The sequence below is a fragment of the Halichoerus grypus genome, chromosome 9 (assembly GCF_964656455.1).
Source record: "Halichoerus grypus chromosome 9, mHalGry1.hap1.1, whole genome shotgun sequence".
Taxonomy (NCBI): Eukaryota; Metazoa; Chordata; class Mammalia; order Carnivora; family Phocidae; genus Halichoerus; species Halichoerus grypus.
The window spans coordinates 25728330-25754406 of NC_135720.1; the positions used below are offsets into that span (position 1 = coordinate 25728330).

General features: G+C 42.2%; 1 protein-coding gene and 1 long non-coding RNA gene across 2 annotated transcripts; one reads left to right on the forward strand and one right to left on the reverse strand.

Moving 5' to 3' along the window:
• Window positions 1-2466: 2466 nt before the first annotated feature.
• ABRACL (ABRA C-terminal like) lies at window positions 2467-15430 on the reverse strand. The gene is made up of 3 exons (XM_036097894.2): window positions 14929-15430; window positions 9107-9173; window positions 2467-3054 (listed from the first exon to the last, which is right to left on the reverse strand). The coding sequence occupies exons 2-3, from the start codon at window positions 9165-9167 to the stop codon at window positions 2870-2872; spliced, it is 246 nt and encodes an 81-aa protein (XP_035953787.1). The 5' UTR covers window positions 9168-9173; window positions 14929-15430; the 3' UTR covers window positions 2467-2869.
• Window positions 14983-25469, forward strand: LOC144379041 (uncharacterized). Its single transcript, XR_013441081.1, has 3 exons — window positions 14983-15056; window positions 19468-19584; window positions 25068-25469. It is a non-coding gene; the product is annotated as an uncharacterized LOC144379041 (long non-coding RNA).
• Window positions 25470-26077: the final 608 nt, after the last annotated feature.

The window sequence follows — 26077 nt, forward strand, 5'->3', positions numbered from 1 at the left end:
GCAAAGCTGGTGGCATCACAATTCCAGACTTCAAGCTCTGTTACAAAGCTGTCATCATCAAGACAGTATGGTACTGGCACAAAAACAGACACATAGATCAATGGAACAGAACAGAGAGCCCAGAAATGGACCCTCATCTCTATGGTCAACTCATCTTCGACAAAGCAGGAAAGAATGTCCAATGGAAAAAAGACAGTCTCTTCAACAAATGGTGTTGGGAAAATTGGACAGACACATGCAGAAGAATGAAACTGGACCATTTCCTTACACCACACACAAAAATTGATTCAAAATGGTTGAAAGACCTAAATGTGAGACAGGAGTCCATCAAAATCCTAAAGGAGAACACAGGCAGCAACCTCTTCGACCTCAGCCGCAGCACCTTCTTCCTAGAAACATCGCCAAAGGCAAGGGAAGCAAGGGCAAAAATGAACTATTGGGACTTCATCAAGATAAAATCTTTTGAACAGCAAAAGAAACAGTCAACAAAACCAAAAGACAACCGACAGAATGGGAGAAGATATTTGCAAATGACATATCAGATAAAGGGCTAGTATCCAAAATCTATAAAGAACTTATCAAACTCAACAGCCAAAGAACAAATGATCCAATCAAGAAATGGGCAAAAGACATGAACAGACATTTTTCCAGAGAAGACATCCAAATGACCAACAGACACATGAAAAAGTGCTCAACATTGCTCGGCATCAGGGAAATCCAAATCAAAACATCAATGAGATACCACCTCACACCCGTCAGAATGGCTAAAATTAACAAGTCAGGAAACGACAGATGTTGGCGGGGATGTGGAGAAAGGGGAACCCTCCTACACTGTTGGTGGGAATGCAAGCTGGTGCAGCCACTCTGGAAAACAGTCTGGAGGTTCCTCAAAAAGTTAAAAATAGAGCTGCCCTACGACCCAGCAATTGCACTACTGGGTATTTACCCCAAAGATACAAATGTAGTGATCCGAAAGCGTATGTGCACCCTGATGTTTACAGCAGCAATGTCCACAATAGCCAAACAATGGAAAGAGCTAAGATGTCCATTGACAGATGAATGGATAAAGATGTGGTATATATATACAATGGAATATTATGCAGCCATCAAAAGGAATGACATCTTGCCATTTGCAATGACATGGATGGAGCTGGAGGGTATTATGCTGAGCGAAATAAGTCAATCAGATAAAGACATGTATCATATGACCTCACTGATATGAGGAATTCTTAATCTCAGGAAACAAACAGGGTTGCTGGAGTGGTGGGGGGTGGGAGGGATTGAGTGGCTGGGTGATAGACATTGGGGAGGGTATGTGCTATGATGAGTGCTGTGAATTGTGTAAGACTGATGAATAACAGACCTGTACCTCTGAAACAAATAATACATTATATGTTAAAAACAACACGAAAAAGAATATAGTAGGAAGGGAAAAATGAAGGGGGGGGGAATCGGTGGGGGAGACGAACCATGAGAGACTATGGGCTCTGAGAAACAAACTGAGGGTTCTAGAGGGGAGGGGGGTGGGGGATGGATTAGCCTGGTGATGGCTATTAAAAAGGGCACATACTGAATGGAGCACTGGGTGTTATACACAAACAATCATGGAACACTACATCAAAAACTAATGATGTAATATATGGTGATTAACATAACATAATTAAAAAAAAATGCACTCGGAGTCCATCCTTCCTCTGCTTTTCCATTATCCCCACCCCCATGGATTCTTGAGCAACGTTTTAGCTGACTTTTCTGACTGTGTCTTTGCTCTCTAAAATCTTCCCTAGTCCCCAGTGCCAGAGCCACCTTCACGAAACATCACTTCATCATGCAACTTCCCTGCTCCAATTTCTGTTCAGACTCCTCTCTGTGGTTCCCCAGGGTCCACCTTATTTATCCAATCTGAATCACCTCTCTCCCTAACATTCCTGTCAATCTGAAATCCGACCTTTCACAAGAGTGAGCCTTGCTAATTCGTGTCCCCCTGTCTTAACCTTGCCTGAGTCATCACCCTGATCCATCCCATCTTTTTCCTTGATGAATAATCAGCTCCAATCACGCAAATTCTAACTCTTCTATGATACCTTTTCCAACTACCACAGTTTTCACAGATTTTACCCTCCTTGAGATTCTGTATCATTTTCGATTCTGTACCAGAGGCTGCAACTTGCATCTATAGACATTTCTGTATTGTTTCAGGTGGACCCAACTAATCCCATTAGATAGTGAAATTTTTAGGTCACATTTCTTTTGGCATGTCCCCTAACTCAGTGGTAAGCACATAACAGACACCAAATATTTTTTTATAGGGCCCAATCATAACACATCCCTACTTTTAAAATTCTGTAGTTTTAAGGAAATTTTTTCTTCAAATTATGATAACTTTTATTGCAGTTATCTAATCTTGATGCAAAAACTTCTAAGAGGCATATAAATCTTAAGTGACAAAGTAAGGCAATCAGACAATTTTAACATAGTTACATGTTTTTATTACGTAAACATTACAATATTCCTTGTGGGAGCTGGTCTTCAGTTTTGCCTCTTGCTTTTATGGAATGTCAAATATCTGTAGAAATTGTCTAAGAATGATTTATGAAACACCCTTGCACCCCTACCAAAAAAGCCTCAATGCCTACATTTTTCCAATCAGATTCTTGAGGAAAAAAAATAGGTTTTGTTTATTTGACAGTGTAATACATAAATTTTCTTTCAAGGTATTAAAAAAAAGACAGACTTTTAAAATAAGAGTCTCCTTTTGTTTACAAAGTTCTATAAAAATACATTAAGTATGCTTGTGTTTGTCCCTTGACTTAATATTCCAGTTGACCAGAAACAAAAAATAACAATAAACAAAGATATGCAAACCACATTAATCCTGCAGCAATATAATGTCCACATCATCGTGAACACCTTGCAAAAGTAGCTCTCCTGGGTACGTAACAATCTTTCTTCGTTTTGCAGCTTTGAGCGTTCCCACCAATGCTTCAAAGAGGTTGGCACATTTGTCGTCTCGGAAGAGGACCCCAAATTTTACGCTTAACTTCCCATCAGCATCTAATTTAAGAAAATATAATGTTACCCAATGCAAAGTCTTGCCCCCATATATGGTAGATTTATGTAATCTTTAAAAAGCATTCTAACTATAAGTTAACCAAGATTACAATTTAACAGTTCACACTCATAAATTCAATGTCATCTCTTGCCAGACCCAAAAGTGATGAAATAATACCATGTGCTGTACACCTCCTAGCCTTAGGATCATCTGGACAAAGACTAGGAGTGAACTAAAACCCACTTACAAAAAGTGAATGTGTTACAGTGTTATTACTGTGGACCAATTCCCCTCTGGCTACATTTTGATTTTTTTTTTAAAGATTTATTTATCAATTTGAGTGAGAGAGAGTGTGTGTGCATGCTGCGCCCACGCATGAGTGGGAGGAGAGGCAGAGGGAGAGAATCCTTCAGCAGACTACCTGCTGAATGCAGAGCCAAAGAAGTGGGGCTCCATCCCAGGACTCTGAGACCATGACCTGAGCTGAAACCAAGAAGCGGACACTTAACTGATTGAGCCACCCAGGTACCCCTACATTTTGATTTTTTATTTGTGGTGTTGTTGAATCAATAAAAAAATAACAAATATAAGAAAAAGTTTGGGTCGGGAGCAGTGTTTCTCTAAGTGTGTTCTAAACACACTCAGAGCCCCAGGGAGGGACTGGTGACCTTAAAAATGAAGTTATTTGTATTTACCAGATCCCTAGATTATACAGATTGGAGACCAGTTTTTAATATAGATGTTAAAAATTAAGGTAATCCCTAAAAAGAAATGAACCATCAAGCTACGAAAAGATATGGTGGAACCTTAAATATGTATTACTAAGAAAAATAAGGCAATCTGAAAAGGCTATGTGCTGTATGATTCCAACCATAGGACATTCTGGAAAAAGCAAAACTATGGAAAAAGATAAAACTAAATAAAAAGATCAGTGGGTTTCAGGGGTTGGGGTAGGGGAGAGATGAATAGGCAGAACATAGAGGATTTTTAGAGCAGTGAGTATACTCTGTATGATACTATAATGATTGATACATGTCATTAAATATTATCCAATCCCACAGAATGTACAACACTAAGCGTGAACTATAAACTATGAACTGTGGTTGATGATATGTCCATGTAGATGATTAATTGTAATAAAAGTGCAATTCCACTGGGGGATGTTGACAATGGGGGAGGCTATGCAGGTGTGGTGTGGGGATAGCAGGTATACAGGAAATCTCTGTACTTTCTCCTCAATTTTATTGTATTCTAAAACTGCTATAAAAAGTAAGTCTTTTTTAAAAAAATAAGATAAACAAAAGGTGGATCTTTGATTAAAAATCAATCAACTGGAAACTTGGAGATAAGAATAATATGAAACACCTCCCCATTGTTGGTTGACTGCTTTGACCTACCTGCTAAACTCCTGACTCCCTTCCTTCAGCACTGCTCCACATTCTCCCCTCCGATAGCTGCGCCTGCTCTCAAGGACATGGCCATCACAGTGAGGGAGACTATTCCTTGGCCAAGGGTTCTTGAGTTCCCATGAGAACTTCTAACCTGAGACTTAGTATATTCCTACTGTGAGTGCAGCTCTGTGCTGGGCAAGTAGAGGGAAGGATAGAATCACTTTCTAGTTTCAAAGAAATGGCTTCAGTTCCCACGAGGAAGTAAGAAATATACACATAATAAATAAAGCAATAGGACAAAGCAGTACGTGACTGGATGTCTAGTAAGTAGCCAAGACAGGACATCCTACAGTTTGGAGAAGGGTAAGATGACTCTGGGCTAGAATGGGAAGGGAAGACTTCCAGAAGGAGGCAGCACTGGTGCTGGCTTTTAAAAGGAGTGTAATATGGAGCTTTTCTTTTTTTTTTTTTTTTTAAGATTTTATTTATTTATTTGAGAGAGAGAGAGAGTGAGAAACAGCATGAGAGGGGAGAGTGTCAGAGGGAGAAGCAGGCTCCCTGCTGAGCCGGGAACCCAATGCGGGACTCGATCCCAGGACTCTGGGATCATGACCTGAGCCGAAGGCAGTCGCTTAACCAACTAAGCCACCCAGGCGCCCTAGAGCTTTTCATTTTTTTAAAAAGACTTATTTTAATTTGAGAGAGAGAGAGAGTGGGGGGAGGGGCAGAGGGAGAGAATCTTCACGCAGACTCCCTGCTGAGTGCAGAGCCAGAAATGGGGCTTGATCCCATGACCCATGAAATCATGATCTGAGCCAAAACCGAGAGTTGGATGCTCGACCAACTGAGCCACCCAGGTGCCCCCAGGTTACGTTTTTTAAAGGCACAAAAGGCAGAAACCTGGATATAATCTTGGAGTTCTGCCCACTCCTCCTCAATCTCATAAGTGATTCCATTTCCTTTGTATCTTCTGTTGCTCTAGCCTCTTCTCCATGGACAATTAATTTATTGGTTTAGGCTGGAACTGATTCTCATGCGGATAACTGCAAGACTCCTTGCCATCCTCCCTTTCTGCATTTTTGTCCCCCAATACATCCTCCATATTGGTGCGGAATAAAATATGTGAAAGAAACCTTTAAGATGCAAATCTGTCTGATACTCTTTTTTTTTTTTTTTAATAAACTCTACCCCCAAGTTGGGGCTTGAACTCACGACCCCGAGATCAAGAGTCACATGCTCCACAGACTAAGCCAGCAAGGCGCCCCTGATTGATACTCTTCTACTCCAATCTTTCAGTGGCTCCCTACCACCTTCAAATAGTGATGCCCTTGGCGTTCCAGATAAGACCCTTCATCCTCTGGCCCTTGCACTCCTCTCTTGCCTGGTCTCCTGCCATCGTTCTATGCACCTTTTGATCCAGTCAAAATCAAACGACTTGCTGTTACCCAAGGTGACATGAGAGATCCTGCCCTGGCAGTTTTGCCCACGTTGAGCCATCTGCCCAGCATCCCAGAGCCCTTTCTCTAGCTAATTCTTTTTCTTCAAGAATGGGCTCAAATGTCACCTTTTCTGAGAAGTGCTCTGTGATTCCCTCAGTCAAGTTAATAACTTCTTATAAAATTAAGTATATATCAAAGCACTCACCATCAATTACAGTAATAATAGTTAATATGTATTGAGTCCTCGCTATGCTCCTAGAACTGTTCAATGCATTTTATAGTAATTAAAACTCCCTTAATCCTTATTTCATGGAAGATAAGGCACAATTCATTTCAAGAAGCACCATTATTTTATGTTCCAATTAAACTGCCAATTTAATTATAGCACAACATGGGTTATAAAACGCATTCTTATTTTAGAGATGTTAAAGCTTGGGGAAAAAAGTGTCTTCGAATCATTGAAATAGAGTATTATTATCCAAATAAGGAAACCAAGGCATAAAAATGGTTAGTAATGTGCCCAAGGTCACACAGTAAGTGGCAGGGGAGCTGGGATTCATTCCTAGAGAGCCTGACTCCAGAGCCCATGCTCTTAACTACTTCCCCATACGTGCTTCTAGCTCATTTGTCTGTCTTCCTGCTACCTAAAGAGGCCCATAGGGGCTGAGATGGAATTTTGTTTATTTTCATATGTCCAGCACTTGAGCACAAAGACAGCACTCAAGAAATATTTGTTGAATGAAAGAATTTAAATCTCCAAATAATCTTTATCCACTTATTTTTTTTCCACTGGATGAAAAATAAAAGACTTTAAAGAATTTCATTTTAAAAGAAATAGTAAATAGGTTAACTAACTAGAATTAAGTAAAAATTCGGCGAAAAAATAAAAGAAGTAGATAAAATTAAATTTGTCAATTTCCAGCTTCACCTAATACATTATATTTAGATTAGTCTAAAAATGATTCACCTAAATCATAATTTACAAAATTATCCCAGATACAACTTACATAATTAAACATAATCTGTCCATAGATAACCTATCTCCATAGATGCTTTCCAGCTCAAGAAGTCATTTATTTCCACAAACAGGTAAATGACGGAGGCTTAGGGAAGCTGCAAAGTTCAAAACGTTTCATCCTTACAGAAATTATGGTAATTACTATGTAGTCTTCTAGTTTGTAAAGCTGCTAATTCTGAAGTGCAAGTAGAATAATAACTGTTCTAGGGTAAAGGTCAGAATTTTAAATGCAATTGAATCTGACCAATAAACACTAGGCTAACATGGAGACAGATCTAGGAGAGAGGAAAATCCTACAGATCATTTGAAATACATCCTTAATATCTTTAACAATCTAAACAATAGTACTACTCTCAAGAGCATGACCTCATGGAGCTCCAAAGAAATTGGAAAGGTAGAAATGAGGAACACGGCTTTCTTTCACTACTGAAAATAAGATTCACAGGGTGCCTGGATGGTTCAGTCAGTTCGACATCTGCCTCTCGCTCAGATCATGATCCCCCAGGGTCTTGGGATCGAGTCCCTGCATCGGGCTCTGCTCGGTGGGGAGTCTGCTTCTCCCTCTCCCTGCTTGTGCTCATGCGCTTTCTCTCTCTCTCTCTCAAATAAATAAAATCTTAAAAAAAAAAAAAAAAAAGAAAAGATTCACAACAACAATGGAGAACTAGTACAGGGGACATTTGATACTAATGGCTCAATGGAATTTTCCAAGTACGTCTTATTTCAAGTGATTTGTGATTCAAAAGCAGACTGAGCTGTAAGTAAGAAAATTCAAGCTATAATGACAAAACAACTCTTACGAGGTACTTTTTAAAGCTGTTTTTCACTTACAATGATGTAATTTTATTTAATTTTTTTATATGATGTAATTTTAAAACTTTGAGTTCCATTATCCTAGTTGTTGCTGAATATGTCTAGTGCTCTTACAATTTTCAGAATGTTCCTGAACTCCTGTATATCTTATCTGAGATGTACAAATACCTAAAGCTAAAACATAATAGTTACTTTCATTACAACTTGGAAAAGGACACTAATACTACCAATTTCACATGGCACTAATTTCACAGTAGCTGCTTATATGTTGCTGAAGAAAAAGCTGATTTAAAAAAAAAACACATAGGGGCGCCTATGTGGCTCAGTCAGTTAAGTGTCCGACTCTTGATTTCAGCTCAGATCATGATCTCAGGATCATGGGATCAAGTCCCGAGTTCAGCTCCGTGCACAGCGGGGAGTCTGCTTGAGATTCTCTCCCTCTGTCCCTTCCCCAGCTTGTGCACTCTCTCTCTCTCTCTCCCCTCTCTAAAATAAATCACGGGCACCTGGGTGGCCCAGTCGGTTAAGCATCTGCCTTCAGCTCAGGTCATGATCCTAGGGTCCTGGGATCGAGCCCCACATCGGGCTCCCTGCTCAGTGGGGAATCTGCTTCTCCCTCTCCCTCTGCCTGCCACTCTGCCTACTTGTGTTCTCTCTCTCTCTCTGTGTCAAATAAATAAATAAGGTCTTTAAAAAAATAAAATAAATCTTTAAAAAAACACTATGTATAGGATATGGTTTCTTTTAGTTACATGTACATAAATACCTGGTTATACAAAACTTAAGAATTTGGAGAAAATAAAGACAATTTGAGTCCCTAGTCATTTGGAAGTTTGTAAGATGGTGGCAAGATAAAGCAGAAGAAATGAATTTTAATACTGTGACAAATAAAAATTTGAACATGATTCAATCACCATTTAATGCAGCCAGATTAAAGAAGCACAGTAATTTTCTTTCTATTAAAGGGATGATGGAATATCTCAACCATTCCTTGCATCAGAATCACAATACCCCAAAGGCTTTGTCTCCAGAAATCACTCTATGGCTGAGGGCAGAGCTGCTATAACTATGTCCTGAAGTCCTGGGTGACCCCTTCCTAGGCTTCTACCAAAAAAGCTGGTCCAGGGCGCCTGGGTGGCTCAGTTGGTTAAGCGACTGCCTTCGGCTCAGGTCATGATCCTGGAGTCCCTGGATCGAGTCCCGCATCGGGCTCCCTGCTCGGCAGGGAGTCTGCTTCTCCCTCTGACCCTCCCCCCTCTCATGTGCTCTCTCTCATTCTCTCTCTCTCAAATAAATAAATAAAATCTTTAAAAAAAAAAAAAAAAAAAAAAAAAGCTGGTCCTACCTGCTCTGAGGTAAACTCAGAATACTGTGGCTGTGTTAGAATACTTACTTTTTGAACCCAGACGATGAATTTCCTCCACTAAGAGGTTAATTTCGTGATCCACGTTCATTGCTGCCTGAGGGAGAAAAAAAAATGCTATATTATTACCATTTCTATATCCCACTAAGCACATCTTGCCAAATCCAAGGGCCCTTTCTTTCTTTCTTTCTTTCTTTCTTCCTTTCTTTCTTTTTCTTTCTTTCTTTCCTTTTTTTTTTAAGATTTTATTTATTTATTTGACAGAGAAAGAGAGTGAGAGAGCACAAGCAGGGGGAGCGGCAGGCAGAGGGAGAGGGAGAATCAGGTTCTCCGCTGAGCAGCAAGCCCGATGTGGGGCTCGATCCCAGGACCCTGTGATCATGACCTGAGCCAAAGGCAGCCACTTAACCAACTGAGCCACCCAGGCACCCCTCTTTTTTCTCCCCATGTTGCATTTGTCATTGTTAATTTACCACATCCTTCTTCCTAAAAATACTTGTGTGATGTTCATGACACCGGAGTACCTCTACTTCCCCTCTGTCTTTATAATTGCCCCTTTGTGTTGACCCCACTCTTATACTACATAGGATAGTGGGGAGAATGCAGCACCCACTATTAAACTCTAAGCCCATCCTCATGATGCTCTGCTCTGCACCAAAAACACAAAGGTGAGTGACACAGGACCTGCCCTCAGGAAACTCACTGTCCAGAAGCAGAGAAAGACCTAGAATGAATAATGGCAATGTAACAGCATTCTTTGAGTAGTGGGTCCAAGGCATTATGGGACCTTAAAGGAGGAAGCCACCAAAGATTTTGTAGAGGTCACTGGAGAGATGTGGACCAGGGAGACAGTTGGCAAAGGGTGCTCTATGAGTGGGGAAGAGTGCGTGCAAAAGCACAGAAGCAAAGGAGAAAAAGCACGGGCACATTTGAGGCAGGCTCTAAGCTAGAAGCTGGAGTACCAAGATAAAGGAACACACTCCCAACCCTCCCAGAGCCTGCAGCCTAGTGGGGAAAGCAGATCAATACAGGGCAATTTTAATATTGTTAGGTGCGATGATGCCTGTGGGTCACACGCAGGGCATCGGGTCCTTCCCTGGGCAGTGTCCAGTGGAGAGCTGGTGGCAAGGACCATTCATCTCAGATAAGGAAGAGGCCAGGACTAACAGGAGCTGTGAGACCTACTTTGGTTCACTAGGTCTTCTCCAGCCTGGGTTCCGCACACCATCATAGCCTCCTCCACCCTACACCCTTGAACTCTGGGCTGCAGCTACATGGAGCTTCTTTCTATTCCTCAAACGCCCCTGGCTCTCCCATCTCCAACCTTCACACATACTGTGTCTTTGACCCAGACTATTGCTATTCCTCTTTCTCGCAGCTAACTCCCACACATCCAGTCCCGGCTTAGATATGACTACCTCCAGGAAGCCTTCCCTGAAACCCTGGTGGAGGAGCCCTCCCCCATAGCATTGTGCACCCTCTCCATTTCAGATGGCTGGAGTTACCAGTTTCTTGACTTTCACCACAAGATGGTAAAGACCCTCGATGCAGGAATCTGACTGTCATGTTCACTGCTGGGTGCCACCTGGCACCAAGAGTACCAGCTCAATAAATACTGGGTTCAAACTGAAAGGACAAGGGCATGAAGGGGAATGAAACACCGCCTGTGGAAACTCACCATGGAGTTGCTGATTTGGAGCAAGTGTTCAGAGACAGAAAAGGGAGGTAAAGGGACGTGGCAAACACCTACAGAAGGGGGGGGCAAGAAATAGGGAAAGAGCAGGTGGTTGTGGAGGAGAGAACTCCAACCATGCAGGGTCAAAGAAGTAAAGGCAGTAAAGAGAGTTTCTTTAAGAAGGCAGGAACTCAGGGAAAACAGAACATGAGAGAAAACAGGGGCCACTGGCAGATTATGCATCAATTCAGTCTGTTTTCCAAACAAAGAAGGGACTAAAAAAGTGGGGTTGTATGAATGGTTTACTTTGGAGTGACGATTTGGAAGAAACAATTGTATCCAGACAGATTGTAACTAATTCCTGGTAACTTTGAAAAACAAGAATGAAATCTATGTTTAAGTGATATTGATCGGTACCCCAGGTTTTCTATCAGCTCATAACTAAAAGCACCACTACTACCTGCTACATCATTTGTGTGAATATTATCATTTAAGAAGTGTCTATTGCGGGGCGCCTGGGTGGCTCAGTCGTTAAGCGTCTGCCTTCGGCTCAGGTCATGATTCCAGGATCCTGCGATCGAGCCCCACATCAGGCTCCCCGCTCCGCAGGAAGCCTGCTTCTCCCTCTCCCACTCCCCCTGCTTGTGTTCCCTCTCTCGCTGTGTCTCTCTCTGTCAAATAAATAAGTAAAATCTTAAAAAAAAAAAAAAAGTGTCTATTGCAGCAGTCGCTCTTTCTGCCCATGTGTCCCGTCCCCGTGCTTTAATAAAACCACCTTTTTGCACCAAAAAAAAAGTGTTTATTGCAATAAAATGCAACATCTTGGGTTAATGCATCTACATAAAATTCAGTATCAAAAATTATAGTTTCCAAATATTGAGAGCTTTGTGTTGGTGAAATTATATCTATAACATTATATTCAATTCGAGATAATTTGAGCGATGCTAAAAAGTTAATATATAATCAGAAGATACAACAGAAAGATAGGCCATGAAAATAATGGTAGAAAAAACCCTGGAGATGTTAGTGTGGTGGACAGCAGTCATTTTTACCTACCTAGCACCCATTCCCCATTCTAGCTAGAGCAGTCTAATTTTTGTTTGGGTCCCGTTTTTCCTTCCTTGTTCTAAACCAATGGAATTCGGTAGAGCCTCACCCTAAAGCCCAGGAGTGGGTCAGAGCCAGAATAATTGATCTGGGGCATAAGGTCAGTAATCCCATCCTAAACAATGAGATTCAGCCCAGGGATTTTGCCAGATCAGTAAAACAACACTCTCCCACTAGGTTCTAAGATGTAAGTTTAGAGCCCCTAATGTAAACTGTGACCATGTGAAAACAGCCTGTCAGGAATAATGTTGACATTAAGAAAAGCCCAGGCATGTTACGATCACTGAGCCTATATACGAACCTGGACTTTCCAGTTGCATGAACCAATCAATCTTTCCTGGTTTTGCTTGTGCTGGTTTGATTGAGTTTCTGTCACTTGTACTCTAACGAATCTTGATCCATAAGGTCAGCCTAGAGAAGACCTGCGACCATTTTTTAACATTAAAGTTTCTTTTATGTATTTATGTGATAGTGTTGTTTCATGCTGCTTTATTGGGTAGGATAGATAGATGTAATAGGCAGATTTGGGAGCCATGTAAGAAAAAAATTTCCTAACAGTCAAAACTCTCTAACAATGAATAAAGTTTGCACCTGTTACTGACAACACTGATGCAAGTAGTGTGGATCTGTGAGGGTTAGTGAGGAAATTAGCCTAAACGGAAGGGAGAATGAAATGTCCAAGGGGACTATGGTCCTCACCAATTCTCAGGTTTTCTGATTTCCTCCCACTCTGAACACTTATCTCTTCAACACTGCCCTCCCCACAATCAGCAGCACACTTCAGACCTAGCTCTTCTTTAATAATGAGACTCAAAGAGGAAATCCCACTATTAAGTAGTGTGAATACCTGCATCATATTAAGCAGATGTATGGAGAGCCAATTTAAAGAAAGGAAGGCAACCGGCATTTCTTTATAATTAATTACACACGAGACTCCTTATCTATGTCCTAAGAAACCTTGCAAAGTATGTATTATTTAAACCCATTTTATAGGGGCACCGGGTGGCTCAGTTGGTTAAGCATCTGCCTTCAGCTCAGGTCATGATCCCAGGGTCCTGGGATGGAGCCCCACATCGGGCTCCCTGCTCAGCGGGGAGTCTGCTTCTCCCTCAGCCCCTCTACCTCCACCCCCGCCCCCCACCTGTGCTCTCTCTCTCTCTCAAATGTATAAATAAAAATCTTTTAAAAAGGGGCGGGGCGCCTGGGTGGCTCAGTCAGTTAAGTGTCTGCCTTCAGCTCAGGTCATGATCTCAGGGTCCTGGGATCGAGCCCCACATAGGACTCCTTGCTCAGCCAGGAGCCTGCTGCTCCCCCGCTTGTGCTCTTGCTCTCTGTAAAATAAATAAATAAAATCTTTAAAATAAAATCTTTAAAAAAAAACCATTTTATGGATGATGAAACTGGCTCAGAGGGACTCCCCACAATTAAATGCTGTTTCTACAACATCATTCTATTTTTTTCTTTTCCTCTTCATCTTCTTCCCGGTCATTATGCAAATTGTGCTAAATATAATAGTGAGTTGTGTTTGTTTGGAATATTACATGCTGAGTACGTACTAAGGCAGAACACTTACAAAGCAAGAAAGGCTCCCTGCCCAGACCCCTACAAGTAGGAAAACAACAGCCTTAGGAACTATTGCTAGCACACAAAATTTGGCATGATTTATTTATTTATTTTATTATTTAGCGGGGACAAAGTGGGGGAATACTCGTTGTTACACAATCCTTGAGGCCCATGACATTCTATAAGGACAGAAGGCTGGGACCGGAGTAAGCAGCAAGATCAAGAACAATGAAGAGAGGCCATCAGCAGAGCAAGTGTGAAGGGGAAGAAAGAGATTTTCTGTGGGAGCTCAAGGCAAGGCGGTGGCAGATGCTAGTCGGGTCCTCTAACTGTGTCAGAATCTAATTAGGCATTGTGCGTGGGAATCACAAAGAAAGCGGAAAGTCGGACGATTGGGCCGTATGCCGAAATGCTCCACCACCAATATACACTTGAGAATATATTAAAGGACCTTTTTATAGTTTCTGTTTTGTTTTGTTTAAGTTTAGAGACAATACATGGAGATATCCTAATGTCCGAGGAATAAAGCCTGCTGGAGTGGGAACGCCTGGGAATCAGCAGCCAGCCCTACATCCACCCCCCGGGCTGGGCACGTTTTTCAGCGGTCCTTCGCAATCCCTGACTAGCAGCTGTGTGGGTCAAGGGATGACTTGGGTTCCTTCCTGCCTGCCCGCTCGCGCGCACACGCTCCATATTTGGTCATCCCTGCTCCAAGTTTGGGAGCTGGCCCGGAAGGGGTCCCAAGCTCCTGTCCCTTGCAGGCCATCACACGGTCACCACCCGCACCAGTGCAGGATTGGGGAGCGCGGGACTCGGGGGGGCCGGGGCCGCACGGCGGGCTCCAGGGTAGCCCCCGAGGGAAGGGCCGCGTCCCGGAAGCCTTTGTCTCTGCCAGTCCCGCGCCAGAGCCGCCCGCCCGCGCTCCCCGGTGGCCGGTGCGCCCCGGCGAGCCGCGAAAGCCAGCGCCCCAGCCGGGCGACGGAAACGGACCCCGCCCGGGGCTCCCCGAGCCCCTCGTGTCTCTCACCACCCCCACCCTCCACCCCCACGGCCTGGAGCGTAGGGAGCCGCACCCCACCGCCGGCGCCGCAGAGTCCCCGGCGCGGGGGCCACCGCAGTCCTCGGGGCAGCCTCTCCCCTCGTTCCCGGCCCTTCCCCGCCCGGCTCTGCAGAACGCGCCCCCGCGCCGCCTGCAAGTGCAAAGCCGACGAGCCGCACCGCGGAGGGAACCTTCGCGCCGCAGCCCGCTTCCCCGCCGCCCCGGGCCGGCACCGTGTCACGTGAGCCGATGCGGAAGTCGGCGGGGAAGCGGGGGCGTGGGGGCGCGCCCACCCGGTCCCCCGCGCCGGGTCTCAGCCCAGTTCCAAGCACAATCTCCACGCGCCTCGGCCCCTCCCGGCCCCATCTCCCCACCCGCAGCCCCTGGTCGCCCGTCCGCCTGGCCTCCACCGGACACCTCCGTCCATCCTTTATACCTGCCTGTCACCTTCCCGAGAGACCCACTCACCTATCCGCCTCTTTTTCTTTTCCAAGGAAAAGCTGGTGCAGCGTCGGGCCGGACCCGGTTATCTTCTTCAACACACCGAGGAGGAAGAGACTGAGGAAGGAAGTGACCGAGGCAGAAGAGAAAGGCTGGTGAGGAGGAGGGGGGTGGGAGGTAAGAGTTTAAGCGCTCGAGAAAGGGGCCGCCCACACTCCCAGGGACAAGCCTATGAGGAGGAAACTCCCCGGAGGAAATGCCCGGGAAGGGGGCAGACTCCAGACAGGTGGCCGGGCGCCCGAGGCTTCTAGGAATACGGACTCGAACTTCGATTGCTGCCACCTTTCCCCTACGCCACTCGGTGCCGATGATCCCCAACCCCCGCATCTGATCCTGGGCATAGATTTCCTGCCAGGATCTCTCTCCTAACGTAAGAAATAAAGCGCCCGCAATGTGATGACTGCTGGGATCTAGAAGGAACGTAACATTGGTTCTGTATGCCAGGAGCGGGGTCTCCAGAAAACTACGAACATGGCAGCAGCATAGTCAGATGGGCGGGGGTGGGGTGGGGGGGTGGGGAGCATTCTTAAAATCCAACTTGTTCTATTGCAAAGAAATTTTACTAGGACAGTGCTAGTACTTGATCCTGAGTGAATCTTTCTTCTTTTCTTCATTCATTATTTCCTACATTTAACTGCATAGTTCAATCGATGTATTTATATTCCCTTTATTTTAGTCACTGTTGTTTTACTCAGTGTGTGTTTTACTCGCGCGCCAAAGAGAAAAAGAGAGATGCTTGCTATACCCAGAATCCCTTATAAAAAGGAAACTGGGGCTCTGCTGAAATGACCCAAACTATTCCTAAGGCAAAGGTTGCACAAATAACCCAAAAAAGCACCCCCCACCGCCCCCCATGCCCCCCCAATGGCTGATTAGATCATGTGATCATGTGACCCAAGAGCACACAATCCATAAACTGGCCATCATCCTAGAAGGTGACCTGGAGCAAACAATCCTCACCAAATAGGGACTCTGATAATTAAGTAAGCCAATCAGATTCTCCCTTGGAAATTGAAAGGGGAGAGCAAAGAACGAGCTATTCCATAGAAAGGCTGAAGCTGAGAGAGGGCTTGAGGCTGGAGTAGAGAAAATGGGCCTCCCGAAAGCAAAACACTGGAGTAAGCAGAAAGCCCCTGGGATGAAGTAGAAGGTGGGTGGGGGCAGAAATGGTAGAAGCAAACTCTAAGAGAAGCTGAGACCCAGTGATGGAATAAGAGCAACAAACACCTGCTCTCCAGGGGGATATGAGTATCCAGGTCCCTAAGGCTGCACTGGATCCGTCCACTTTCCAAACTGTATTCTAGTTACCCTTTCATAGTAAACACCCACCACTCTGGGCATCACTTTGAATGAGTCTCTGTTCCCTACCACCAAAAGATTCTGATTCAGCCTAGGTTTCCCATGCCAGATGAAGTATAAAGTGACTCTGAGATCCTTTGGGGCCTATCTTTTTCTCACAAAGCTCAGAAGTTACACTTTAATATCTTTCAAAGTCTACATAATACAAAATTATAATTCAAGAAATTAACATGTTTAGCAATTCTCCAAGCAGAACCTGGCTGTTTGGCCTGTGGCAGTGATCACAGTTCTCCATTTGGATAATATCCAATGAAATGAATAATCAGTCCATAGTGTGCTACCCCTGTTATGACTAAGTAATTAGTGTTTCACAGTACTCGACCAATGGGCAAAAAAAGAAACATTTCACCTAAACAAGGAAAAGTCCCTATTCATATAAAAATGGATAGAGTCTTTGAAAATAATTTGTTTATACATTGCTGCTACACTAAGTATAACATAATTCATGTGAATCTATAAGGAATTACAATTCAAGAAAGTTGTTTTTGATGAAAAGTATTAAAATGTTTGTCAATTCATATTTTTCGTACCCAATTCCTATTCTTTCAGTTTCTTTTTTTTTTAAAGATTTATTTATTTATTTATTTGAAAGAGAGAGAATGAGAGAGAGAGAGCACGCACAAGAGGGGGGAGCGGGAGAGGGAGAAGCAGACTCCCTGCTGAGCAGGGAGCCTGATGCGGGACTCGATCCCGGGCCTCCAGGATCATGACCTGAGCCGAAGGCAGTCGCTTAACCAAGTGAGCCACCCAGGCGCCCCTCTTTCAGTTTCTATACAGACTTTTGCCATCTTTCCTTCTTCTCTTAGGAATGTTATCATCATGTAGCTAAACAGTGTGGAATTTTTAACTTAAAAAGCAAAAAAAAAAAATTTAACTTAAAAAGCAAAAAGTAAAGTTTATTAAATGGTTAAGAAGTATTTATTAAATATCAAGGATATGCCAACAACATTGTGTCAGTATTGGAGGGTACAAAGTAGCCTACGGCATGATCTTTGTCAAAAAGAACTTTCAGTAAGGTACATAGGAAGTATTAAGACAATCCTTATCCACTTATTTAATTGCAGAATATAGACCAACACTGCCCAATAGAAATACAGTCATGAGCCACATATGTAATTTAAAATTTTCTATTAGCCACATTAAAAAAAGTAAAATTAATTTTAATAATATGTTCTAACCCAGTATATCCAAAATACTGTCATTACCACCTGTAAAACTTATTAATGAGATATTATACATTCTTTGTTTTGTACTAAGCCTTTGGCGTTGTCTACAGTGTATTTTACAATTACAGCACATTTCAGGTGCTCAGTAGCCTTATATGGCTGGCGGCTACTGTATGAGTCAGTGCAGCTATAGACAATTCCAGAATAAAGCATGACATACATGCTAATAATTTTACTTACTAAATTACATGGTCCTGGAATAAGAAAAATTATAACATTATATTTAAAGGTTCATGACAAATTGAGGTATTCGTTTTAAAAACATAATTGTCTTCTTTGTAATGAATACAAAGCAATATTTGTAAGAATGGTGGGGGTGGTGATAATGTTCTGCTTCTTGATCTGTTCACTGGTTAAACAGATGTTTTGTTTTGAGAATTCACTGAGCTGGACACTTAATTTTTTTTCTTGTGACTATGTTCTTTCTTAAAAAAACATTAAAAAAATATATAAAGAATAGAGGATCTTGACCCAGCAAGACCTATTCCAGGAATGTAAGGATTATTCAACAACATTCAAAAATTTAGAAGTCCCCTAGGGCTAAGAGTCTTTAAGTTTTATCTTACTCTGTAAAGTGAGATTCCTCAGTTGGATCTGTCATTCTAGTTCAAATAGTCATCACCTTGTGCTCACGTTAGTGTTAAAGATGGCAGTACTATTAATGATGATTGCATGTCTTGGGCATTAATTCTGGATCCAGTTGTGGTACTGTTTGAGTACTTTGGGTGACACAAAGAAGTAAAAGTAAAACCTGTGCCCTCAAGAAATAATGAAAAAGGACTATATATCATAATCAAGTGAGATTTATTCCAGGAATGCGAAATTGGCTCAACAAATGGAAAATTATCAATGCAATACATTAATAGAATAAAGGGGAAAATCCACATAATCATCTCAGTAGATGAAAAAAAGCTTTTGATAAAACACAGTACTCTTCTGCAATAAAAACCTTCAACAAACTAGGAAAAGAAGGGAATTTCCTCAACCTAATAATAATAAGGGCAACTACAAAAACTCAAAGCTAGCATCATACTCAATTGTGAAAAACTGAAAGCATGTCCCCTAAGATCAGGAACAGGACAAGAACATCTGCTAAAGAATTCACAAATAAAGGGGCGCCTGGGTGGCTCAGTTGGTTAAGCGTCTGCCTTCCGCTCAGGTCATGATCCCAGGGTCCTGGGATCGAGCCCCACATGGGGCTCCCTGCTCAGCGGAGAGCCTGATTCTCCCTCTCCCTTTGCCCGCTGCTCTGCCTATTTGTGCTCTCTCTCTCTGTGTCAAATAAATAAATAAAATCTTTAAAAAAAAAAAAAAGAATTCACAAAAAAAGCTTTTAGAGACAGTAAGCCAGTTCAGCAAGGTTGCAGGATATATCAATATATAAAAATCAGTTGTATTTTTTTTAAGACATTTTTTCTTTTTTTTTTAAGATTTTATTTATTTATTTGAGATAGAGAGAGAGAGAGAGAGACTGAGAGCACGGGCAAGAGGGAGGGGAAGAGGGACAAGCAGACTCCCCACTGAGCAGGGAGCCCTAGGACGCAGGACTCAATCCCAGGACCCTGAGATCATGACCTGAGCCTAAGGCAGATGCTTAACCAACCGAGCCACCCAGGCACCCCATTCAGTTGTATTTCTATATACTAGCAATGAATAATCTGAAAATGAAACTAAGAAATAAATTCTGTTTATAACAACATGAAAAAAATAAAATTCTTAGGAATAAGTTTAAAGAAGTACAAGACTTGTACACTTGTAGAAAATATTGTTGAGAGAAAAAACTTTAAAAGTCTAAGTAAATGGAAAACCATCCTGTGTTCATAGGTTGGAAGGCTTAATATTGTCAAGATGGCAATATTTCCCCAAATGATCTACAGATTGAAGGCAATCCCTATCAAAATTCTAACTTTTTTTTGACAAGCCAATCCTAAAATTCATAGAAATGAAAGGGATCCAGAGAGCCAAAAGAATCTTGAAAAAGAAGATCAGAGTTGGAGGACTCACATACCCTGATTTGAAAGCTTGCTACAAACCGATGGTAAGTATTGTAAAACCTACTACAAAGGTACAGTGAGTGGTACTAAGATATATAGAAAATGGAATAGAATTTACAGTCCAGTAATAAACTCATCCTATGGTCAATTGATTCTTTTTATAAGGGTGCCAAGACCATTCAATGGGGGAAAGAATGGTATTTTCAACAAATGGTGCTGGAACACTGGATATGCATAAGGAAAATAATTAATTAGATCCCTATTTCATATAATATGCAAAAACTTAAAATGGATCAAAGACATAGATGTAGGAGAGGAAACTATAAATCTCTTAGAAGACATAGGTGTAAACTGTCATGACCTTGGATCAGGCAACATTTTCTTATATATGACACCAAAAGCACAAGCAACCAAAGGAAAAATAGATAACCTGAATTTCATAAAATTTAAAAATGTCCATGCATTGAAAGATAGCATCAAAAGTAAAATCTGGGACAGCCCTAGTCAATTTAGGACAACTGGTCACCCTATCCATAGTTCACCTTTCTCCTTTGTAGATTTGTTACATTTGGTTTTCAGTTCTTCCACTTTCTTTTTCCTGAGTCTTTGTTGCAGCTCCAGTAAGGGAGAGGCTACATTATCCTTTATTGAGCCTGGGCCAAATGGTCTGTGTTGCCAGCTGAGAGTTAAAATTTCAAGATCATTGAACTTAGTCACAAGAGGTTAAATGCTGATTGCAAAGAGCAGCCCGACAGGCAGCTGTGGTGATCACAGTGGTGTCAGGTGGCAAGGTGGGCACTGAGAAATATAATTTCTAGACCAAATGTCCAAGGTGTTGTCTGAGGGTTACAAAGGCCTGGAGTGGAAGAGGTTAATGCCACAAAGCATGACAGTGGTAGTTAATCTCGCTACATGTTAGAATCACTTGCCAACCTTTAAGAAGTAGTGCCCAGGACCTACTTAAACTAATTAAGTCATAATCTCTGAGACGTGTATGTTTCAAGGTCCTGAAGTAATTCTGATGTGCAGTCAAGGTTGAGAACCACTGGTCTAGTCAAGCCTGTGAAGCCATTAGCCAGAGAAATCTTGTGGCAGCATTGCTCTAAGGAATTCCAAGGGACTTCTGCTTTTCAGCTGCTGCAGCTACTAATGTCTTTTTAGTCGATCCCACAGAATGTTAAGGGTCTGTTCTAGTCTCTGCCCACAGTCTCCCTCATTCTTGTTGACTGTGGTAGGGGCACTTTCCTAGGATGAGCGGAGGAAAATCTGATAGTGAGGCAAGGTATCTGTTCTAGGCCTTCTACTTTTCTGACAAGAAACCCAAATTCTTACCCCAAAACGATTAATCCTCTAGTTTATTCACAATTCCTCCCCTCAATCCTCAATCCTGCTGCTTGCTTGAGTTTTGTTTTCATTTTTTCTCAATAAATTTCTTCAAGGACCACTTCAAACTTGCCCCTGCTATGCCTCACCATCCCCCATTTATTTTACTACTTGTAATCTGGCTTCTGCCTTCACTTTTTTACTAAAGCTACTCTCTCTAGTCTAAGTCACTAATGACTCCCAACTAGCAAACACAATGACCTGTTCCCAGCTCTCACTGTCATGTGGCTCTCTGTAGCACTTGGCATTGCCACCAATCCCTTTGGTCGTGATCATTACCCAATAAGGGAGAGTAAATGGCTCAGGTGCACCACCTGCTTGAAGTCTAGGCTGCTGGAAATCAGGAAGAAGTGGACCCCTCAGAGTGGATGCCAGGGAGCAAGCAGGAGGTGGGGGCATGAAGGAAACAGGGTCAACCGAGGTCTCCTGGGAAGGAAGTGATATTCTAATGAGTCCAAAAGAAGCACAACTAAAGTGGTTTGGAGTTAGAGTTCTGATCCAGAGGTTGCAACCAGGAGAGAAGATGATACCTGGTTGTGTACCAAGCACAGAGAACACTAAATGAACATTTACAGAGCAGAACTAGATCTCCACCCTATCCCCTCACTATACACTGAACCAGATGCAGGAACTGAAGCAGATCTTGCCACTGGGTCCAGGACTGGTGATTGAGGGGAGGAATCAGAGCAGGAAAGTCAGGGCCTGGGTGGGGGGAGGAAATCAGGGGTCAGACTCCCAATCTGCACATGCAAAAGCTCTCAGCGGGATGTCAGCAAATAGTGCCAAGCTGATGGGCACTCTCCCCTTCCGACGGGACTCTGGGAGAGGCTGGAGTAGACAGCCTCAACTTCCTCTAATCAGTGATGTGAGAGAAGCGGGACCACCGGCAAACGCTAGCATGCAGGGAAGCACAGAAAGGCTGGGGAAGGGAGAACAGCGCACCAGCTCAGACACTTGCCAGCATCACGGATGGTCAAAGAGCTACCTCAATGCTCCTCCTGTCGCCATTTCTTCCTTCTGTAACTCTTTCACCGGCCCCTTTTTACTGCCCTGGGCTCTACACTTGTCTTCTCATTCCCCTCCAACCCCAGCCTAGCCCACACCCCTCTGGTAGTTCTCTGTATGGAGGTCTCAGACCCCCCAGCCCAACCAGCCTCTCTGTGTCAGAATCTCTAGGGGAGAGAGCTTGTTGGACATACAGAATCTCAGACTTACTGAAACTACATTGGCATCACAGTCAAGTCTGGGATGCCCTGCTGTGGTCCATCCTTCACCTTCCTGCCAGATTAACTTTCTGCAAGTACAGCTTTAATCTGTTACTTAAACCTTTCAGAGTTTCCTGATGGTCTAGCATATTGAGTATACACTTTTCACCATGCCCTTTAAAACCTTCCACAACTTGGCCTCTATTACCCTCCAGATTCCTGACCACCCAAAACATCTGTGAAAACCATGAATCAGTCAAATTGAACTCCATCCTTTTCCTGCACCTGGTCCAGAGTATAGGGTGCGGATGAGATGCAGATTAGTTTTGTTCTGTAAATGTGCAGTTTGCACTTCCTGTGTGCTTTGGCATACAGCCTTGCACCTCTTCTCTCCCTGGCCTGAAACCACCAAATCCCCACTTTCTTGCCTTTGCTCAGATCGTTCCCTTTGCCTGATGAGTCTCCCCTCCTGGTCCCCCATGATATCTTTGTCTACTGAATTCCAAGACCTTGAATGCCTGCTCTTGAACAAAATTCCATGTGTGGCTTAAGGCAGAGGTGACCCAGTCACCAGTCTGGCTCCAGTCCTGACTGTGTGCATCCTTGGGAGTGGAACTATGTTCTAAGTGCCTGTTTCCTAATCCAAAAATTAGTGAGACTAAAACCAACTTGCTGGATTGTTGTAATGATTAAATAAAATTGTGTCTCTTTTAAGCATCCCTCTTCATCACAAAAGGATTTGACAGGAAATGAACTAATATAGGAAACATGCCCAGCCCTGTTGTCTTCCTTCATTCCAATCCCCTCTGCCCCAAATATGTCATATCCCCCTTTGAAAGTCCTCCAGCACTTTGCACATCTTTTAGGACCGTTATCTCATTCCACCTTATGAAATGCAAATATCACATCATCTTCGAAATTTAATAAAATCAATTCAGGTTCACTACTCCAATCCAGTGCTCTGCCTTATATTTTTGCAAATTCTCAGGATGTACGTTCTCCTGCTTTCTGCTGGTTCTGAGTTCTCTAACCCTAATTACATCTCACATTTCATGGATGTTCAAAAAAAAAGACATGGAAGAGCTCATTCCTTTAATTCACCACAAACACACCCAATTCCCTCCCACCTCCCCAACCAACATTTGGCATTAGGTGACGAATGTCAGGGCAGCTATAATTTACAACATGACGTGAAATTTTTTTAAAGATTTTATTTATTTAGTTGACAGAGAGAGAGCACAAGCAGGGGGAGTGGCAGGCAGAGGGAAAGGGAGAAGCAGGCTCCCCGCTGAGCAAGGAGCCAGATATGGGGCTTGATCCCAGGACCCTGGGATCATGCTCTGAGCCAAAGACAGACGCTTAACCGACTGAGCCACCCAGGCACCCCGATGTGAATTTTTTAAAAATACAAAGGTTATTAAAAATAGATTGCAAATGAAATACAGAAGGAATGGAGTTTTGATGTTTTTTCCATAGTAATACATAGTTGTGAATGCACTTTTGCCTGGTTGTCCAAGGATGGCCAAATCCACTTGTTTATGGGTTTTACAACCCCACATACAAATATCCCTGCATGTAGATATTTACATGTATTTGCATATGCTTATGTGTATTTGTTATTTTCTGTCTAGCAACAGAATAACAATTCATCTACATCTTTTTCTTTAAAGAAAGTATGGGTTGGGGTGCCTGGCTGGCTCAGTCGGGAGAGCATGAGACTCTTGACCTCAGGGTTATGAGTTCAAGCCCCACATTGGGCGTGGAGCCTACTTTAAAAAAAAAAAAAAAAAAGGAAGTGTAGGTTTAGGCCCCATAAAGCTGCCAGTATTCTCAAGATAAAGTTTAAGGATAGAAGCAATTTATATTAAAGTAAAGCAGGCTATTTATAATGGAATATGAGATATCGTGTTTAAAAGTCCCTTCAGTGCCCTGTCTCTGGAATTGCTCACTGGCCCCTCTCCCTGCAACTCCAGCCTCCTACCTCCTGCCAGGCACTGTCCTCACATCTCCCTGTCTGTGTGCCAAGGTCTCCCTTCTCAGGCTCCAGAACCTCCAGTTTCCTCCTTTATTATGCAGGGCAGGTTAGTTTCTAGTCCAAACTCCAAAGTCTTCTGAATGTGCTCTGCTGAAAAAAGCACCTTCTTCGACCCTTGAGCAGCTTGGAAGACCTGAAAGAGGCTTTAGAATTTGCCTCTGTTTGTCTTTCTTCTTTCTTTTTCTTCTTCTCTTTGTTTATCTCCTTCTTTCTTTCTTTCTTTCTTTCCTTTTCTTTCCTTTTCTTTTCTTTTCTTTCTTTCTTTCTTTCTTTCTTTCTTTCTTTCTTTTTCTTTCTTTCTTTCTTTCTTTCTTTCTTTCTTTCTTTCTTTCTTTCTTTCTCTTTCTTTCTTTCTTTCTTTCTTTCTTTCTTTCTTTCTTTCTTTCTTTTTCTTTCTTTCTTCCTTTTTTTTTTGTCTCTCTCCACCATGAATCTCTATCCATGAAACTAAGCTCACAGCAATTTCTTTTCTGTGATGTGAATTATGACAAAACCCTCTTAAGGAGACAAAAGATGCTACAGTCTATTGTTTTAAAAAGCACGTTTATTGAAATTTGTAGTGGAACTTGTACCATAGTCATTCCCCCTTGGTAGACTATAAAGTTCTTGAAGGTGGACAGTGTCTTATTCATCTTGTATCCTTTGCAATGCTTGGCACCACGCCTGGCAAGGAGTGGGCACTCCACAATTGCTTAGTTGAATGGACTGGAGAGTTGACTATCTAACTCCTCTCAGGGCTATTTAAAATGAAAGATTAGATGTATAAACCAGTCATCTTAGCTAGAGTCTAGATCTTTTTCCAATTTCACTAAAATTTAAATAAGCTTCTAGGGAAGAGGTAATAAAAAAAATTGAGTACATATAACTATATATGTATATATATCTTTTTTTTTTTTTTAAGTAGGCTCCACACCCAACATGGGGCTTGAACTCACAACCCTGAGATCAAGAGTCAGATGCTCTATTGACTGAATCAGTCAGGTACCCCTCAGCATTTATATTCTATTTCCACTGTCCTTTTATTGTGAAATTAATGTCTAGTCTCTACCTTCAGGATCAACACCTCTGGATCATGTTCAATTGAGATAAGCTACTAAAATGTAAAAATTGGTTGAATACATTTTTAATGGGTAAAGGGGAAGTTTCATTGATATAGTTTACAGCATCATGTGAATTTTAAATGTTATTAATTACATGGAAAAATTCTTCATAATATCTACCTTTTCGCTGTCAATTACTAGTATTTGTCATATACATTTATTAAATCTTCCTGAGAAAAATTTCAGAGAAATGTGATTTGATGTTTTGTCAATATAAATTTAAAAGATCTAGCTACGAGTAAATGTTAAGTCTTTTTGGCAGTTGTTTCATATATTTAGTTGAGGAATGAAACAACAAAAATGTGTGCAGAACGCACCTACACCACATTTGCTCCTTTCTTGTCTTAGCAGGTGTTGATGAAACTGTGATGCTCTAAATAAAAGAATTATCCGATAAATAAAGATACCTTTCTAGGACTAATCCCAATCTCTTCACTGACTTCTTAGGAACTCAGAATGTGGTTTTTATTGCCACAAATTTCCTTAAAGTAGCTAATTACTTCCTTGCACTTATAAAGTCTGATGGAGTTTGACAGGTTATGTCACTCAAGCATTTAGATTTTGATTTAAAAATCCAAACATCCAGATGTTTCTAGATAGGCTTCTCTTCTGAGTAGTTAAGTGGCTTTAGGGTGCTCCTCCAAGTTTGACACGTATCAGGAAGACTGGCTAATGTTAACCAAGTGCTGTGTATAGAAGACTGTCTTTGAAATATCAATATTATTATGTAGTAGGAACTGTAACTGTAAAAAAGTTAGATTAGTTACCCACCTAGAGGCATCTACAATTTGCAGACAGATAACCGTACTTGCAA

Excerpts from the sequence above, each read along its gene's own strand:
- ABRACL (XM_036097894.2), bottom strand. The coding sequence starts at position 9,167 with ATGAACGTGGATCACGAAATTAACCTCTTAGTGGAGGAAATTCATCGT. Across the intron at positions 3,055-9,106 it reads TCATCGTCTGGGTTCAAAAA|ATGCTGATGGGAAGTTAAGC; the intron begins GTAAGTATTCTA and ends TTCTTAAATTAG.